The sequence below is a fragment of the Chamaea fasciata genome, unplaced genomic scaffold, assembly GCF_029207755.1.
Source record: "Chamaea fasciata isolate MVZ Bird 193981 ecotype frontalis unplaced genomic scaffold, bChaFas1.0.hap1 SCAF_9, whole genome shotgun sequence".
Taxonomy (NCBI): Eukaryota; Metazoa; Chordata; class Aves; order Passeriformes; family Sylviidae; genus Chamaea; species Chamaea fasciata.
The window spans coordinates 11,750,662-11,768,847 of record NW_027094094.1 but is presented as its reverse complement, the minus strand read 5'-3'; the positions used below and the strand labels follow the sequence as shown (position 1 = coordinate 11,768,847).

At 45.8% G+C, this 18,186-nt stretch overlaps 1 protein-coding gene across 1 annotated transcript in view; it reads right to left on the bottom strand.

The window, feature by feature from the left end:
• The window catches only part of COL17A1 (collagen type XVII alpha 1 chain), a 44,573-nt gene extending 30,786 nt beyond the window's left edge, over window positions 1–13,787 (bottom strand). The window contains exons 1-4 of the mRNA XM_066190969.1: window positions 13,586–13,787; window positions 2,842–2,907; window positions 2,100–2,144; window positions 1,198–1,296 (exon numbers count right to left, since the gene is read on the bottom strand). Coding sequence (XP_066047066.1) covers window positions 1,198–1,296; window positions 2,100–2,144; window positions 2,842–2,896 — 199 coding nt within the window. The 5' untranslated portion in view covers window positions 2,897–2,907; window positions 13,586–13,787. The remainder of the gene's footprint in view (window positions 1–1,197; window positions 1,297–2,099; window positions 2,145–2,841; window positions 2,908–13,585) is intronic.
• Between the last annotated feature and the right edge of the window lie 4,399 nt (window positions 13,788–18,186).

Below are 18,186 nucleotides of genomic sequence, written 5' to 3'. Positions count from 1 at the left end.
GCTGATCAGCAGGATCAAACTGGATATTATCCATCCCTAAAATATGTCCTTTTGATCTCAACAGTGTTTTCATGCCAACTTCCCTTCTAAAAGGATGTGTTTTGTTCTGTAACTTTCAGAATTCAGCAGAAAGAACTACTGTGACAAGCAGGCCTCTGTTAGAGGCATTCTGTAAGAATGTGGGAAAGAAGACTACAGAATGCTCTGTGAAACTGCAAGAACACAGTATGTCTGAAGTTCAAGTTCTTTTCTCTTCTTCCACATACTGAAAAGAAATCAAAGGAAGATGGCAATCCTGCATGGTCCTCTGAGTTTGCAGGACTGGGCACAGTTCTCACACTGGTGCCAGTCCAGACAATTACACCAACATCTGCACTGGAGTTACTTCACATGTACCCTGAGGCAAAGTGATTCCACACTCTGGCCTTCAACTGGCATGCAGGAGTCTGTCAGATCTCTTTGGTATGGCTAACTCTCCCACTGAGTTTCCAAAGTGTACTTCACTCCCTTTGGTTTGTCAGCTCCCTTGGAGCACAGAGAATGTTTTCCAGGAGAGTTACACAGTCAGTCCCACTGGGGACAGAGAAGTGTGCCAGTTACCTGGTGAGGAAGCTTAGTTTTTAGAAGCCTTTGTTATGACAAATCTAACCGCTGGGAAAAGAATGGTGTTAGAGAAGAATCCTGGTTTTACGGAGTAGGCAGCACACACTGATTTAGCACATCCAGAAAACCTGGCAAAGTGTTCAAAGTGCTAAATCCATGGACACGCAAACATAAGAAAACATTTTCTAGGAATTTCTTTAATAATATTCTACCCTCAGCAAGATCAGCAAAAAGATTAATCAAAACTGTCTTTAGAACAAAAATGGTCAGAAAGACTGTGATTTGGAAAAACTGAAAGAAGGGGAATTCAGTTTCTGAATGACTTAAAGGCAGTAGGAATGACATTTTTTGTCGTTGTTTTCCTGAAATTAGGTTTTCCATATGGAAAATGGGACTTTTGCCATTTACTCACCCATTCTCAAACCCAGCTTTAGGGAAAGAATATCTTTGCTTTGTGTATGTATTGGTCACTTCTACTTTCATAAATCCCGTTTTCCTTACTCCTGGATCACCCTATTTCCTGCCTTGAATCCTCAGCCCATATCTGCTGCCTTCACTCTCTGTTTCCCTCTGGGCAATGCTTTCATTCCTTACTTGAGGCCACATAGCTGCTTCCATGGGTGTACGACCGCTTTTCCACTCCACTGCCTCCAGTGTGGGATGAGGTTTTGAGCCCACTGCTGCTCCCTCCTTCTGAAAGAGATGAGCACAAAATGAGGCATTCTCTCCAAGCAGGAGATAGGAAGAGCAAGGACCCAAAGTTGTCCACACACTCAATTTCAAGTACAGGTTCTTATCTGGTGAGAAACCAGAGGTGTAGAGAAGTGTCTTGGCAGAGCAGACAAGCATTCACATTCCACAGCCAGCAGATTTGTAGTCAAGTTCTGCTTCATACACAGACTGAAGGATACTCCTGTTAACCCTCATAAAAGAGATGATAATGCAATTCCTTGCCAACTCAGCTGCAGCAAACTAATCAAGGATACGGCGAGATGAAGACTGTGGAGGATTCTTCCTTATTTGGAGCTTGTACTTCTCTGCAGAGGTAGAAATGACCTGTGACCTCTGATATTACTGAGAAGATTCACTTACTCTCGCCAACTGGCTGAGATGACAGTGAAATAATACACTGCAGCCCCAGTAGCGGAACCTGCAGACCTATCACTTTTGATCCTTGCTCCCAACAGACAATCATCACTGGAGACCCTGTATCCGGACTTCTATTTTGCAGAGTCTTGTTTTCCAGTCTTAGTAGAGTATGTGGCTTTGTTTCTGACATTACCCAGACAGGTCCCCAAATACTACTCCTCTCCAGTAACAAGTACAAGTATTTTGGGAGAAAGGCATTTCTGAAAATTGCTTTCTTTTGGGTGCAGATCTTTACGCACAGAGACCTGGTGCACCCAGGGATTTATGGAAATAATGCAGATAAATAAATAGCATGGAGAGGCACAGAATACCAAACAGAAGCAATGCAACGACTGAGAATTACTTACTGGGTGGCAAGGATGTCAGTCTTGTGGTTACAGTCTCTGTAATAACTAAGAGAAGAAAAGGGTGCAGAATTAATGGCATGTTAATATAGCTAAACTGGATCAATGCTCTATCTATTCTCCAAGCAAAAGCATGACTTGTTCAAAGAAGATTGACTCATTTAAATAAAAGTCCCTTAAGACCACACTGCCTGGGGCTGTAGCTGTAGGCTCATTATCATACAATGCTGTGCTTCTTTGCAGGTCTTTCTAGCTCTGAATAAGAACATTACTGCCACGAAAAATTTTTTTTCTGTACAAGATCCCTGTAAAATTTCTGGGCACTTCTGAACCACAGCTATTGCTGTAACAGCAAAGCCCATGACCAGACCCCTTAGTAGCTTCCTACTAGTTAATTCTCATAAGATGAGTAGAAAATTATCCTGTACTATGCAAAGCCACCAGACAATTTCTAGGCCACCCAGGGCATTGATATCAGAGGTTGGAGCAGTATCCCAATGTCTGCCCTACTGGTTAGAAATGTTACCACAGGGCAATCATCCGGTTAAATAATCAGGTCATGATACATGTCTCTAAATGTTGGATCTTGTCACTCTATTCCTTATTCTGACTTCAACATAGAGACCAGGGCCAGAAGCAGAATTTAGTTCTGGAGCTCTGGTCAGCATTTAATCCCTTACAGAAATGGCCATTCACTTCTGTGATTTCTGGCGTGTGATATAAAAGTTAAAAATCTCCTCCTTACGTCTTTCAGTAACTTCTGATCCATCTTGCCTCGTTTTCTTTGTTACAGAATCCATATCATTGCCACCTGCAAGGAGAACAGAAGGACTGCACTCAGAGCTCTGGGAAGAGTAAGAAATGATAACAGCTCCCCACAAGTCCCACCACTTTGCTCACTCTGGATGGGGACCCGACTGCCTGGAAGATGACTGTGCCAGGGAGTTTACAGAGCCCTTCCAGAGCCATATGATTACCACTGATGGACTGCCACCTACAACACTGGATGCTGCACAAGGCAGCAGAGCTGAAACACCAGGAGGGGCTGTAAAGCCAGCAGGTGAGATAGAGGGAGTTGAAGAAAGTCCACTCAGTGACAGAGTTTAGACCTGGATTTATATCCAGACTACACTACATTATGGTCTCCAGCTGTGCCCCTATAAAGGTTTGATAAAAATCAGTGGATCCAAACACTACTCCCACACATCTGTTTTGGGCAGGACTCAACAATACAGGATTAACTGTGCAGGCAAAGTTACTCCTAAAGGAGTAAGCTACCCTGTCCTGGGTTGAAGTATATTCTATCACCATCTTCAAGAACTGTTGAAACCAGGTGAGGCTCCCTGCCTCCTCCACTCTGGCTTATCTTCTGTTAATGGGCCATCAGCACCTTTGCTACACAGCTCACAGATAACCCCCTCCTGGACTACCTCCTGTTAATGGGCCCATCAGGCCTTATCACATGACTCACCATCCCATTGTGGGATGCTCCGCCCAGAGGGAGAAACCAAGCATTCCAGCCTGGATATAAGCTGAGACTCTGAACACCAGAGGGGCGCTTACCCACTGGATTCCCAGAGGACCCGAGCTACCAGACTTTTCTACAGGATCACTGCTTCAGGAAGACCACCTCATCTGGACTGCTTCCATCACTACGCTCAGGTTGTATTCTGACTCTGTCAGTGGTCTTTTGTATTATTGCATTGATTTTATTTTACTTTCTTTCCTTTTTTTTCTTTTTTTCCTATTAAATTGTATCTCTGACTTGGAGCCTCTCATTTGTTTTGCCTTGAAACTACTACATTTTTGGCGCCCAACGTGGGGCACAAGGCACTGAGAAAAGTCAGAATTACAATTTTGTATTGAAGAAGACACCTGTTCGCTATGATGCTCAACATGCTTACATGTGTCTTATATCTATCTCTCTATATTTTTCCACAACTGGGGTACTATCTGCCAGTCTTAATGCTCCTGCGTAGACCAGGGTATGGTACTAAAATTGCTTTAGTAGTCTATTATGTCCATTGCTTGATAAACTCTGAGGCAATGAACATTATTCAGAATATACACCCAGTTTTGTTTTCTTGTTCTGGTCTAGGATGCTACATCTGGGGCCTCAACAATCTCACCCAGCCCCTGTGGGGAGGGGTGAAGAATGATTTTTTCCAGCTTTTCAGGCATGACACAGCAGTTTTTGAAAATATGGAATACCCTCTGGATGCCAAGGACAGCATGATGTTGTTGTTAGTCCTGCTTTGTCTTCTCTGCACGGCCCGCACCATGCTTAGAATCAAAACACTACATGGTGTGATACAGCGTGTTCTGAAGGAAGAGGAAGAGGGAAAAAGAAGCAGAGCAACGATATCAGTGTCTACACAGAGTGTCACAGAGGTGAAAGGAACCAAAGGCAAGGCAACAGTGTCCTCATCTACACAGACCGTCACAGAGGAGAAAGAAGCCAAAAGTGAGGCAACAGTGTCCACATCTACGCAGACTGTCACAGAGGAGAAAGGGACTAAGGGTGCCATCAGCATCTCCACACAAACCATCACCGAACCGGAACAGCCTAAACCAGTAGCAGTTGCCCCCGTTCAGAAGAAGAAATCAAGGACCAAATCAGTCCGCATAGTGACTGATGAGGGTGCAGCAGGACCTTCACAATCAGCAGAAGAGACAGAGCCAGAAATCATCACTCGCTCTCTATCTCTGGGTGAGCTGCGTGACCTGCGAAGGGAATTCACCCGCCAGACCAACGAGTCCATCCTGACCTGGCTGCTCCGCATCTGGGACGCTGCAGCCAATGACACCATTCTGGATGGAAGTGAGGCCAGGCAACTGGGATCGTTGTCCCGGGATGTGGTCATTGACCAGGGGATTGGGAAAAGCCAAGAACCTCTCAGCCTCTGGCAGCGACTGCTAACAAGTGTGAAGGATAGATACCTTTGTAAAGAAGACCTCCAAGTGCACCAAGGAAAATGGAACACAATAGAACAAGGTATCCGATGCCTGAGGGAATTGGCTGTGTTGGAAATCATTTTTTCAGAAGATGAGAGATTTCCTAAAAACCCAGATGGTGTCCAGTGCACATCACGGATGTGGTTGAGATTTGCACGGCTTGGACCCGAGATGTACTCACGTTACCTGGCAACACTGCAATGGAGGGAAGGTGAGGACAGGGTAGGTGTCTTGGCTAATAAACTAAGAATTTACGAGGACACTGTCACTGCCCCAGTTCGTACCCATGTCTCATCTGTGGAAACAAGACTGGCTGAGCAAGTCCGGAACTTGATTGAAGAAGGCCATCAGAAACTGAAAAAAGAACTTAAGGAAGAAATTTACCATATCCAGCCAGAGCCAATGAGAGTCTCTGCCATTAGGAGCAGGCGCTCCCCAGCCAGGGAGAGAGGATACACACCCCGAGGTAACCTCTGGTCTTTTCTTCGGGAGCATGGAGAAGACATGAGGAAGTGGGATGGAAAACCCACCTCCTCCTTAGCAGCCCGGGTACGTGAACTGAAAAGAGAAACACCTACCACAAAGAGCCCATCTAGAATCAATGTTGCTCCGGTCTCTCGTGCACAGAACTCCAGACGGTACAGGAATGGCGATATGACTGATCCTCTTGAAGGAACCTCAGAAACATATTTACAAGAAGAGAGCAATGTATGCCATGACCAGGAATAGGGGGGCCCTGCCTCTAGCCAGGTAGAGGAAAGGGACAATCGGATCTACTGGACTGTGTGGATCCGATGGCCTGGAACATCTGACCCACAAAGATATACGGCTCTGGTTGATACCGGTGCTCAGTGTACTCTGATGCCATCAAGGTACGTGGGAGCAGAACCCATTTCCATTTCTGGGGTGACAGGAGGATCCCAGGAGCTGACTGTACTGGAAGCTGAAGTAAGTCTAACTGGGAAAGAATGGCAGAAACACCCCATTGTGACTGGTCCAGAGGCCCCATGCATTTTGGGCATAGACTATCTCAGAAATGGGTATTTCAAAGACCCAAGAGGATACCGCTGGGTTTTTGGCATAGCTGCTCTAGAGACAGAAGGCATCAGACAACTGAGTACCTTGCCTGGACTCTCAGACGACCCCTCTGCTGTGGGACTACTGAAAGTTGAAGAACAACAGGTGCCGATCGCCCGAGCAACAGTGCACTGTCGGCAATATCGCACCGACAGAGACTCTGTGGTCCCCATCCATAAGATGATTCGTGAGCTGGAGAGCCAAGGGGTGGTAAGCAAGGCTCGTTCACCCTTTAATAGCCCTATATGGCCCGTGCGTAAGTCCAGTGGAGAATGGAGACTGACAGTGGATTACCGTGGCCTGAATGAAGTCACACCACCACTGAGCGCTGCCGTACCAGACATGTTGGAGCTTCAGTATGAGCTGGAATCCAAGGCAGCAAAATGGTATGCGACCATTGATATTGCAAATGCCTTTTTCTCCATTCCTCTGGCAGCAGAATGCAGGCCTCAGTTTGCCTTCACCTGGAGGGGCGTGCAGTACACCTGGAACCGACTGCCCCAGGGGTGGAAGCACAGTCCCACCATTTGCCATGGACTGATCCAGGCTGCACTGGAAAAGGGTGAGGCTCCAGAACACCTGCAATACATTGACGACATTATCGTGTGGGGAAACACCGCAACAGAAGTCTTTGAGAAGGGAGAGAAGATCATTCAGATTCTCCTGAAGGCCGGCTTCGCCATCAAGAGGAGCAAAGTCAAGGGACCTGCTCGAGAGATCCAGTTCCTGGGAGTGAAGTGGCAAGATGGACGGCGTCAGATTCCCACTGAAGTCATCAATAAGATCACTGCAATGTCTCCACCGACCAACAAGAAGGAAACACAAGCTTTCCTAGGTGCCATAGGTTTCTGGAGGATGCACATTCCCGAGTATAGCCAAATTGTGAGCCCTCTCTACCTGGTCACCCGCAAGAAGAACGATTTCCACTGGGGCCCAGAACAGCAGCAAGCTTTCGCCCAGATCAAGCAGGAAATCGCTCATGCGGTAGCCCTTGGCCCAGTCAGGACGGGATCAGAGGTGAAGAATGTGCTTTACTCTGCAGCCGGGAGCCATGGTCTGTCATGGAGCCTTTGGCAGAAGGTGCCGGGTGAGACTCGGGGACGACCACTGGGATTCTGGAGCCGAAGCTACAGAGGATCCGAAGCCAACTACACTCCCACAGAGAAGGAAATCTTAGCCGCCTATGAAGGAGTCCAAGCTGCCTCAGAGGTGATTGGTACTGAAGCACAGCTGCTTCTGGCACCTCGACTACCGGTGCTGGGGTGGATGTTCAAGGGAAAGGTTCCTACCACACATCACGCCACCGACACCACGTGGAGCAAATGGATCGCCCTGATCACACAGCGCGCCCGTATTGGAAACCTGAATCGCCCTGGGATTCTGGAAATTATAACAAACTGGCCTGAAGGTGAGACCTTTGGATTATCCTCTGAAGAAGAGGAGGAGCAAGTGACACGGGCCGAGGAAGCCCCACCATATAACGAGCTACCAGAGAGTGAGAGACGATATGCCCTTTTCACCGACGGTTCCTGCCGAATTGTAGGTGCTAACCGGAAATGGAAAGCTGCTGTATGGAGCCCCACACGACGAGTTGCACAGGCTACCGAGGGAGAAGGTGGATCGAGTCAGGTCGCAGAGCTTAAAGCTGTCCAGCTGGCTTTGGATATTGCTGAACAAGAGAAGTGGCCAAGGCTCTATCTCTACACTGACTCATGGATGGTAGCTAATGCTCTGTGGGGATGGCTGGACCGCTGGAGAAAGGCCAACTGGCAGCGCAGAGGGAAACCCATCTGGGCTGCTGAGATTTGGCAGGACATCGCCACCCGAGTAGAAAGGCTGACCGTGAAGGTTCGACACGTGGATGCGCATGTACCCAAGAGTCGGGCTAATGAAGAACATCATAACAACGAGCAGGTGGATCGAGCTGCCAAGGTGAAAGTATCTCAGGTTGATCTAGACTGGCAGCACAAAGGAGAATTGTTCCTAGCTCGTTGGGCTCATGATGCCTCTGGTCATCAAGGGAGAGATGCAACATATCGATGGGCTCGTGACCGAGGGGTGGACATTACTATGGACAGCATCTCCCAGGCTATCCATGACTGCGAGACCTGTGCTGCGATCAAACAGGCCAAGCGAGTGAAGCCTCTGTGGTATGGCGGACGATGGTCAAAGTATAGGTATGGGGAAGCCTGGCAAATTGACTACATCACCCTTCCCCAAACCCGCCAAGGCAAGCGCTACGTGCTCACCATGGTGGAAGCAACCACTGGATGGCTGGAGACCTACCCTGTGCCTCATGCTACTGCCCGGAACACCATCTTGGGCCTGGAAAAGCAGGTCCTGTGGAGACATGGCACCCCTGAGAGAATTGAGTCAGACAACGGGACTCATTTCAAGAATGGCCTCATAAGCACTTGGGCCAGAGAACACGGAATCGAATGGATATACCATATCCCATACCATGCACCAGCTGCCGGGAAGGTGGAACGCTGCAATGGACTGCTTAAAACTACCCTTAAGGCACTTGGTGGAGGGACCTTCAAAAATTGGGAACTGAACTTAGCGAAGGCCACCTGGATGGTCAATACCCGAGGGTCCATCAATCGAGCTGGTCCTGCCCAGTCTGAATCCTTGCATACAGTGGATGGAGATAGGGTCCCTGTGGTACACATGAGAGGTATGTTAGGAAAGACTGTTTGGATTAATCCCACCTCGGGCAAGGGCAAACCCATCCGTGGGGTTGTCTTTGCACAAGGACCTGGTTATACTTGGTGGGTGATGCAAAAGGATGGGGACACCCACTGTGTACCACAAGGAGACCTTATTTTAAGTGAGAACTGTGTGTAGGATTTCATTATATATATATATGTGTGTGTGTGTAGTTTAAGGAAGGTATTGATTTGGGATGATGTAGATGGTAATAGAATAAGGGGTGGATAATGTCCTGGGTTGAAGTATATTCTATCACCATCTTCAAGAACTGTTGAAACCAGGTGAGGCTCCCTGCCTCCTCCACTCTGGCTTATCTTCTGTTAATGGGCCATCAGCACCTTTGCTACACAGCTCACAGATAACCCCCTCCTGGACTACCTCCTGTTAATGGGCCCATCAGGCCTTATCACATGACTCACCATCCCATTGTGGGATGCTCCGCCCAGAGGGAGAAACCAAGCATTCCAGCCTGGATATAAGCTGAGACTCTGAACACCAGAGGGGCGCTTACCCACTGGATTCCCAGAGGACCCGAGCTACCAGACTTTTCTACAGGATCACTGCTTCAGGAAGACCACCTCATCTGGACTGCTTCCATCACTACGCTCAGGTTGTATTCTGACTCTGTCAGTGGTCTTTTGTATTATTGCATTGATTTTATTTTACTTTCTTTCCTTTTTTTTCTTTTTTTCCTATTAAATTGTATCTCTGACTTGGAGCCTCTCATTTGTTTTGCCTTGAAACTACTACATACCCGCATCCTGCCAGTACAGCCATAAAAACCTCAGCAGATGTACTCCTCCTCTGCTAACAGTTATAGTGCATTCTCAGGGTATACTGATGCTAAAGCCACAACACTGACTTTAGCAAAGCAGAAAAAACACTGGAGGTACCTTTGAACTAGCTGTTTTTGGCAGCAAGGAACCTAAGATAGCAAGTGCTTTATCTTGCTTTACAGGTAGAGCAGCAACAGTTTGGAGACCCTGCCTGTGGCTTTGGAATCTGATCTACTTTAATGCCAGCTCAGGTCAGTCTACACAGTGTTGTGAATGCTGTGAATGCTGTGTACACTCTTTTTCATTACTTTGATCCCTCTCTAGTCAAAATTCTAATCTCGGCCAGAGGTACGACTGTCTGCCAAGGCAGGAATACCACAAAATATATGCTTGTGGAAAAGAGACATCATCTAGAAGAGAAAACACTTCTGTCAGAAGGAACCACACAATTGCTCACTCCTAGTCTTGCTAAGATAACATTTCATCTTGTGCAGCCACAGACAATGAGAAGGAAGAGATTTTAATTTACACGCAAGCTCACCATAGGCCAAAACTCTTCCACTGGATTTGAAGTCTCCTCCTTAAAACAGAAGGCCCAGCTGAACCAAACCACCACATTAAGATGCTGAGTCTAAAGAAAGCATTGGACAAAATTCCTCCCAAGTTTTAAAGCCCAGCTTGATGCAGAACCCAAGCCCTCAGTTCTGTTAAATTTGAGTTTGATCCTCATGATTCCTTTTCTGCAGCTCCCTTGATGTTAAACTTGTACTGCCCAGGCATAAATACTGACACAAGGCAAGACGCAGCAGAGAATCTGCAGGAATATCCAACATTCAGATTCAATTCTGCCTTTAACCAGCTCCCACTATTCCCAGAGCTGGACAGGAACAATTTGAGTGGAGAAGGCACAGTGCCAGCTGAGCCACTTGAGCCTCCCATGATAGACTCATCTGCACTTTGCAGAGAAAAACACAGAACACCACAGCCCTCACTCTGCACTGCTGACCCTGAGCCTGTCTAGACAGCCCTGGCAGTGGAGCTCCTGAGGCCACATCCAAGTCCTTGCACAACCTGGTGGCAGTAGGATGCTTCTCAACCCTTACAATACTTGCTAACGTTAGGGATTTCCAAGGGATTTTCCAGGGTGTTAACTCCAACACATAAGCAAGACCCAAGCTACATGCATTAGGAGAGTTGCACCTCCAGCAGGGTAACAGTCCCCTGCAACAGAAGGGTTTGTGGTCATTCACTCCAAGGAAAGGCAGTATCTCTTCAACTCTTCCTTACTGCAGCAACAGTGGACATGTCTTTCAAGCTCTCTCCCTAAAAACAGATGCTGGAAGCTGTAAATGTCAGCACTGTTGGCTTTATCAGTGTTTTTGACAAGGAGCACAGCTTTGTATTTGGAAACTGCTTTCCTACTGCTTTGTAGCCCCAGAACTCCACTTGGCTCTCTGCTATTGGGAGGTGGTACTGGTTATGGATGCTGGAAGAGGCCAGCACCACCAAGGAGTGAATGCATCTTCTGCATCTTTGCCTTCCCTTGAGAAAGGGAAGTATCTTGCTCTGATAACAATTAGGAAAAAAAAAAATAGGTCAAAGTCCATGTTTGGAGGCACGCATGCCACAGTCCAGCCCCAGCACAGTGCCTTTACATGTGTGGCACACAGATTCCAGCAGACTGACTGTGCTGCATTTCCATTACCTGCCAGGCCTGACTCATCTCCCCAGCTCCTATCTGCAGTCACAAAGGCATAGCTGTGGGCTATGTCTGTGGCATGGCAACAGCCCTGTTGAATCAGAGAAGTCTTCTGCAGCCATCTCAGAGCAACATGCAGCAACTTGTGAAGTGGGGGCACTCAAACAATGCAGAAGGTAAGACAGAAACACTATGTCCCCTTTTACATAAACCCAGGAGCTGTAGTGTGCTTGTGGCACCCACAGAAACAGAGAACTTGTAGCCATTATTGGCACTAGGAACCAGGAGAGGTGGGCACTGCCACACTTTTGCAGGCTGCTTCCTCTCTGTACAGCATTGAAAGCAGGACAGTAATAACTGCCCAGCACTGCAAGACATGCTCAGATCTGTGCTTTCCACAAAAGCCTGACAATGCAGGGTACCTCCTACACACCTGTTCCACTTCACTGCAGTGCAGCACACTGGCAAGGACACTAAGCCCTTCTGAGATGTGACATTCAATCCCCTCTTATCATTTTATAATCTAGGTATTCTATGCAATGGTAATAAAGTTTATTACTGATATATTTCAAAGGAGACTGGAATAGCCACAAAGGTGTCCTTTGGGGGAAAAATAAAAGCAAATACATTTCAGCTACTTTTATCCCTCCACAATGTTCTCCCAGTTTTCATCTCACAATGCTGCTGTACTCACAGCACATCCTTCCAGTTCTCTCCTCTCTCCAGAGGTTCCTGCTGTGAGACACTCCATTAGGAGAAAGAGGCACCTGCAGGTGCTGAGATTAATAATATTTACTGTCAGCAGAACCTTTTGATCATGAGTACTCTGACACTCAGCAGATGCCTCCAAATGATACCAGTGACTATGCCTCCCACCATATCACATATCTTTCTGGGTGCCCCTTCCTCTTAAGCCTTGCAGCTGCCACTGGCCTGGAACTAAAAGAACTGGTTAAGAAATGATCCCTTATCTCTTTTAATCCCACAGATTAGGAATTTGATTTTCTTGTTCTGCTCTAAAAGCTGTTACTTTCAAGTCATCAAAATCAACACAGTCAGAACTGAATAAACCAAATCATACTTCAAATCTGCTCATTTTGTAGGCTGAAATAATGTAAATGCCAGGGAAGCAGGTTAGATGCCCAGCCAAAGGTTGAGCATGCTGTAGGAACCAAATTCTGCCCTGCACACAGCCTGTCCCAGCTTCCTGGACACCAACACGTGCTCACATTTCAGACCACAAAAAACAGCACTGCCCAGACTTCACTCTGCTTTGCCTCACACCTTCCTTTCAAAAAAATGTCCTCGCTGTCTGTCTCTACTTAACTGTGCTACTCAGAAAGAAATAGACCATTCTGACCTGCACAAACCTCTTGGCTCTGGCACAGAGGAGACAAACAATCTGTATTAATGAAAAAAGTGTTTGCAGAATGGGAAAGGTCTGCTGTCACCATTTCACAAATGAAGCAACTGGTCACGGAAAAGAAACTTCCCTAAAGTCACTCAAGCCAGTCTAAAGACAGGAAAAGGAAAATCTTTATTCGACTAAGGTCAAATTGCTGGACTTGCCATAAAAAAAGGATTCAAACCGATTCTCAAATCACACTCTTCTGACTGACTGTGACCAAATCACCTCATTATCTTCTATGACAAAAAAACAGCACAAAATACATGATCAATGAGTCACTGCTGATAACAAACTCACTTGCTGATAACAAACTCAATAAAGTTTGTCCATGGCAATACAAATTTTCATCTAGAAGCAGTTCTAGGCACTCAGGACTAGAGATTTATTCCCTAATATTACACCTTGCACTCACCATCTGAAGCTCCAATTTACAACCACTACTATTCCAGCGCATTCCAGATCTGCTCAGTTTTATAAACAGCCATGTTTATAAAATGATGATCTGCATTTCGCCATGCTGGTGCCCTTATGGAACAGAGAAATTCAACTAAACTTCATTTATTTTGTGGTAGTTTCACAAAATACATTAAAAATGTACCCATAACTTGGCTTCACATTTCGTTCCTCCCGGCAGGTAAACTCCTTTCACTGGATACTCACTTCAAAAGAGTAGTACTCACTGACAAAGAGAAACCCCAAACTATCCAGCCCTTAAGCAAACTTGTTTTTATATTGTATTCCCCACAGAAAAATGTAACACGTCCTTTATCCTGCCTGAAAAGTCAACCTTGTTCTTAAAGGAATCCAGAAGATATAAAATAAAGGATACCTTTTTCTGCTTTTTTTTAGTAATGTAACTTACCTGGAGTGCTTTGGTTACTGAAATGAAAATCTTTTTTCCTCCTCAACTGCTTCCCTTCTACCAAAAATTTGCCACCTACACTTTATATCATGTCCTTCCAAAGGTGTGTGGAATCTGAGTGATCATCCAAAAATGTTCACCTCTTCTTAATTCCTCCTGTTTTATTCTCGCCCTTCTTTTGCTTTTCTATCCTGTGCTCTTATACAAGTCCCAACAAAGGCGTGTCGTGGTTTCCTGCCTCACCCTACCCTTCAAATTATCTGACACTCACTGAAAAAAAAGATCTGCCTCCAGGAATCAAACTTTATTGAAAGTAAAAATGCTCCTTGCTATTCGCTCAGGTAGCTTAACTATTGAGTTAACAGTTAATTATTAGACAGACAAAGGTATAATGTCTTATGTCAGGGAACGTGAACATGTCTAGCAGTACTTTCTGACACATGATCTCAGACCTGTTTGGGATTTTTTTTTTGCAGCAAATTACATAGCACTTGCTTATGCCACTGCAAAGCTGTCTGCAAGGTAAACATATTCTGCTGCTTGCAAATACAACAGGCTGAACTACTACAGCTACTACAAACTGGTTGAAAACAACACAAGTCAGTGACCTGAAGTGTTTTGCCAACTCCACAGATATTGATCTCTATTCAGAAGACAGCAATGTTAATAAATAAAAATACACCAAATAAAGTAAGAAACAAAATTTCTTCCATGTATTCTACCTGCAAACTTCTCACTGCATAGGAACTAAAGCAGAAGGGCAGCCATGGTGGGTTAGAGCAAACCTCCATCCAGCTTAGGACTCTGCTTTCTTACCACAGCTCACTGAACCAGTGTTGGGAACACCAGCTAAACAGGACATGCACATGCACATATTTTCCTGGTGTACAGAGTCAAAAGCGACAGCACTGTAGTCATCTTTTGACAGATGGTTTTCCATTAGTTTGTCTAATTAGTTTTTGAATCTGTACATTTTATATGTACAGTGCCCTACAGCAAAGGTTTTTATAGTTTAACTATACCTCGTGTAAACATTTTTCCTCCTGCTGAACATAACAGTGCCATTCAGTGCCCCGTGCTTCTTTGTAAGAATCAGAATTCACCTTGGCTTTTCTCACCCTACACAGATTTTGACAGGTTTCCTATTCTGCTGCTCTACAGCACTGCACTCCACTCCAAAGTCTATGCCCTGTGTTTTTGATGGTGATCAGGACCTCTTCAGAACTGAACAATGCATCTCCTAAATTCCAGACCTTGTTATTCATATTTATCTTTAGACAAATATTTATGCAGCATAATTTCTTCCCTGTCTGCAGGAAGAACCTACTACTCTGCTTTTGGAACACTAATCAAAGAACATTAATTGTCTAAACAAGCTGCATGTGGTAATTAAGTCATTAAGAGGTGTAGAACTCAGCCTCAGACCTGGTCAAACTGCACTTGGCTTTAAGCCTTGACCAAAAGGATAAAAGTGGCTTTAGCCTTCTGAACTTTATGCTCTTTGAACATGACACAAAACCATCCCTCTTGTCATAAACTGCACCTAAAACTTGCACTTCATTCATCTTATTTTACATTCACTTTCAGCACAATCCAGTGTGTGCTTCAGACACACAAGTTGTTCAAGGAAAAACAGCACTGAATGCACTAGGCTATTCTTGCTCTGTAAAATCTACCAGTATGAGGGAGACTGACTGGAGTGGCACAGACTTCACTGGAGCAAGTGACAGGACCTGACATTTTCAGACAAAGCTCTCAGGACTGGAGAAATTTCCACCTTCCTTTGCCTCTGTCTACCAGTTTTCTTTATGGATAAACACAATTAAGCCATCACAATTTTGATAAAATAAGAAAATTACAGGATTTTAATCCCTGCAATGTTGGGACAAAGATCCTGGTTTAATGTTTATTAAGAACAAAGTGCTCAAGGAGCATCTCTTCATAAGACATTTTGCCAGTTTCTCACTGAAAAGTTAAAGAAGGTGGAGGTAGGGTATTACATGAAGGTGATTTAAAAGGAAACTGAAAATAAATCACCTCTTGAGAGCCTCCTGAGAACTGACTTCACATTTAACAGGGACAGGTAAGACAAGATGGAGTTGAGAGTGCTGCCTGCTGAAACACGCTGATTAGTTCACTCAGGTCCCTGCTGGGCAAGCGTCAACATCAAGGACATAATTTAGAGAGGTCCTGAGCTGCTTCACCTTTCACTGAAGTCAGTGATTGCCTCAGATACTCAGAGTCACTGTAAGTCAGGTGTCCAGTGGCAGAGTGCAAAGAATTGCAGCAGACCCAGCTTCAGGTCATCAGCTGCCACTCCTGGACTAACAGTGCTGTGTGGACTGGTGGTTAGAGCAGGGGAGGCACTGTGAGCTCCTCCTGGAGTAACAATCACCATCATCTCATCTCCCATCTGTCCTGCTCAGTTTTGCTTGTAGAAGCCATAGAAGTCTGCTGACATAGAGACATGCTCCTGTTGGGTGTACCTGGGAATGTTCTACCAGATGCAGAGTTTGCTGCTTTTCCTGCTCCCAGAACAAGAAGAAGCTGCAGAGACACTGAGCTTTCAGTTGACGCCTCAGTCTGGCAGTGAGAGACATCAAATCACAGTTGAAGACAGCACCATTTTCCTGGTGAAAGATGCTCCAAGAGTTTACAGCACCTGATGCTGGCACTGAAAATGTTGAGAAGATGAGGCAGAACTCTACTCTGCACATTCACTGCTCCTGGTGGTGGGCTGTGCTACAGCACATCTGAATCACCTCTTACTCTGTAAGGGGGGTCCAAATATTAAGGTTCTCAAAGCTGAACCAGCTCGTTTTGTCGTGGCGATTCTCTAAAAACTTAAGGTGTGTTCATGGTTTAGAAGCAGACAAGTTATGATAACTTGTCGCCTTCAAAGGAAGCTGTGGAGCTACAAATAAGGTGCACATTAGCCTGATAATTCTGTCTTGATTGGCACATAAATTACACAACTCGTGAATCAGTCAAGAAGCTGATTGGAATAGTGCAGGCCCACACAAGGATGATTTGCACAAGGAAGAAGAAGCCACACCTCTTTCTGTATAGCAACTGTAGCTCCCTCCATGCCTTGGTTTTACACAAGGCAGCCAGGCAGCCACTGAACCAACCAGAGCCTCCTGAGTCACGCCTTGACTCAATGCCCTGAGTCCATGCTTTGCACATCACTTGGGAAACTCACCGTGAGTAACCTCGGGCATGAATAAAAGCCTTGATGGGAATTGATCATCTTTTCTGGGGTGCAGTGAGGTGAGTAATGTCAGGATGCAAAAAAAAAAATTGCTAACTCTATCTCTCAGGCCCCAGGATACTTCAGTGATCAAAAGTCTTGGCTGTTTGTACTCATTAATACAAAGATTGTACAGCTAAGGACTGTCTTTCCTCTCTTCTTCAGGCTTTATATAGCATTCCGCATAGCTTCTCAGTGCAAACAATAAATAACAATATTTATAACAAAGTTATACCTTCATACTATGGAGTATTATAAAACACAGTTTCTAAACAGTGTAAGACAAACTGAATTGTACTAGCCCAGAGAAGTGGGACTGGACTGTTCTGCTGGGGCACAGCAACTGGGAGAAGTGGCTGAAGACTTGGGCTTGCTGCTCTTATTATCACCATGTAGACAGGAGGAGTGGGTCTTTTCAGCAGCTGTACCTCTGCTCACAGACAAGTCTGTACAGACACCAGGGCCCTGGTGCTGCCATGGTGCTCTGCAATACAACTCCCCAATACTTCCTAGCAAGCAGGCCAGTCCAAGGACTGGGCATGGACATGTACATTGTCTTGTGTGTCTGGGACCGCTCCTGATAATGTAAGTTTTGGTGACAGACAGATCCAAACAAAACACACCTGTCACCTCTTAAAGGCCTCCTTGTCCCCCATGCTGCTTTTTATGCACATCAGTGCTTGGGCACATTTTACATCTCAGTACAGGTCAGGCTGCACAGCAGGAGTTGGCTGGCAGAGCCAGGAGTCATCACCCATGTCAAACTTACCTCTAATGGCATCAAGGCTTTGATGTAAACAGATCTGTGTGCAAAGGTGACCTGCTGTCATCTCTCCCTTGCCCTCCCTCCACACCCCATCCCACTGTCCCCATAGAAATTAGGGAGCTACCCCAGCTGTCCAGCACACCACAGCATCTGCCATGGAACAGGGCTGTGAAGCAGATGAGCCTGATCACTGCCACACTGAGGGGTTTCACTGCAAGTTTAAGTGAAGTAATTTGCATCCATAAGAGTGTTCTGCTTCGCAGTGCTGGCATGATGAATAATCCCTTTCACTTTGTCCTCTAGGTCAGAGTTGCCTGTAATGCATGCTGCACGTGGAAGCACAACTATGAGCTGGACTGAGGCTCTTGTTTGATGCTGGTAGTTATCCCCAATGAGCCCACTGCCCAATCTGCTTGGTCAAAGGGAACCACTCCTTGACTATTTTACTTACCATAGTTACGCAAATTGCATGCACAGAATCAAGTACTGTCCTGTCCCCTGGCTTTTAGAGAGCTCCTGCCTGTTTAAAAGTCTACCTCTGAACCCTTAAAACAGTTTTAGCACCAGTGCCTTTCAGACAAAAGC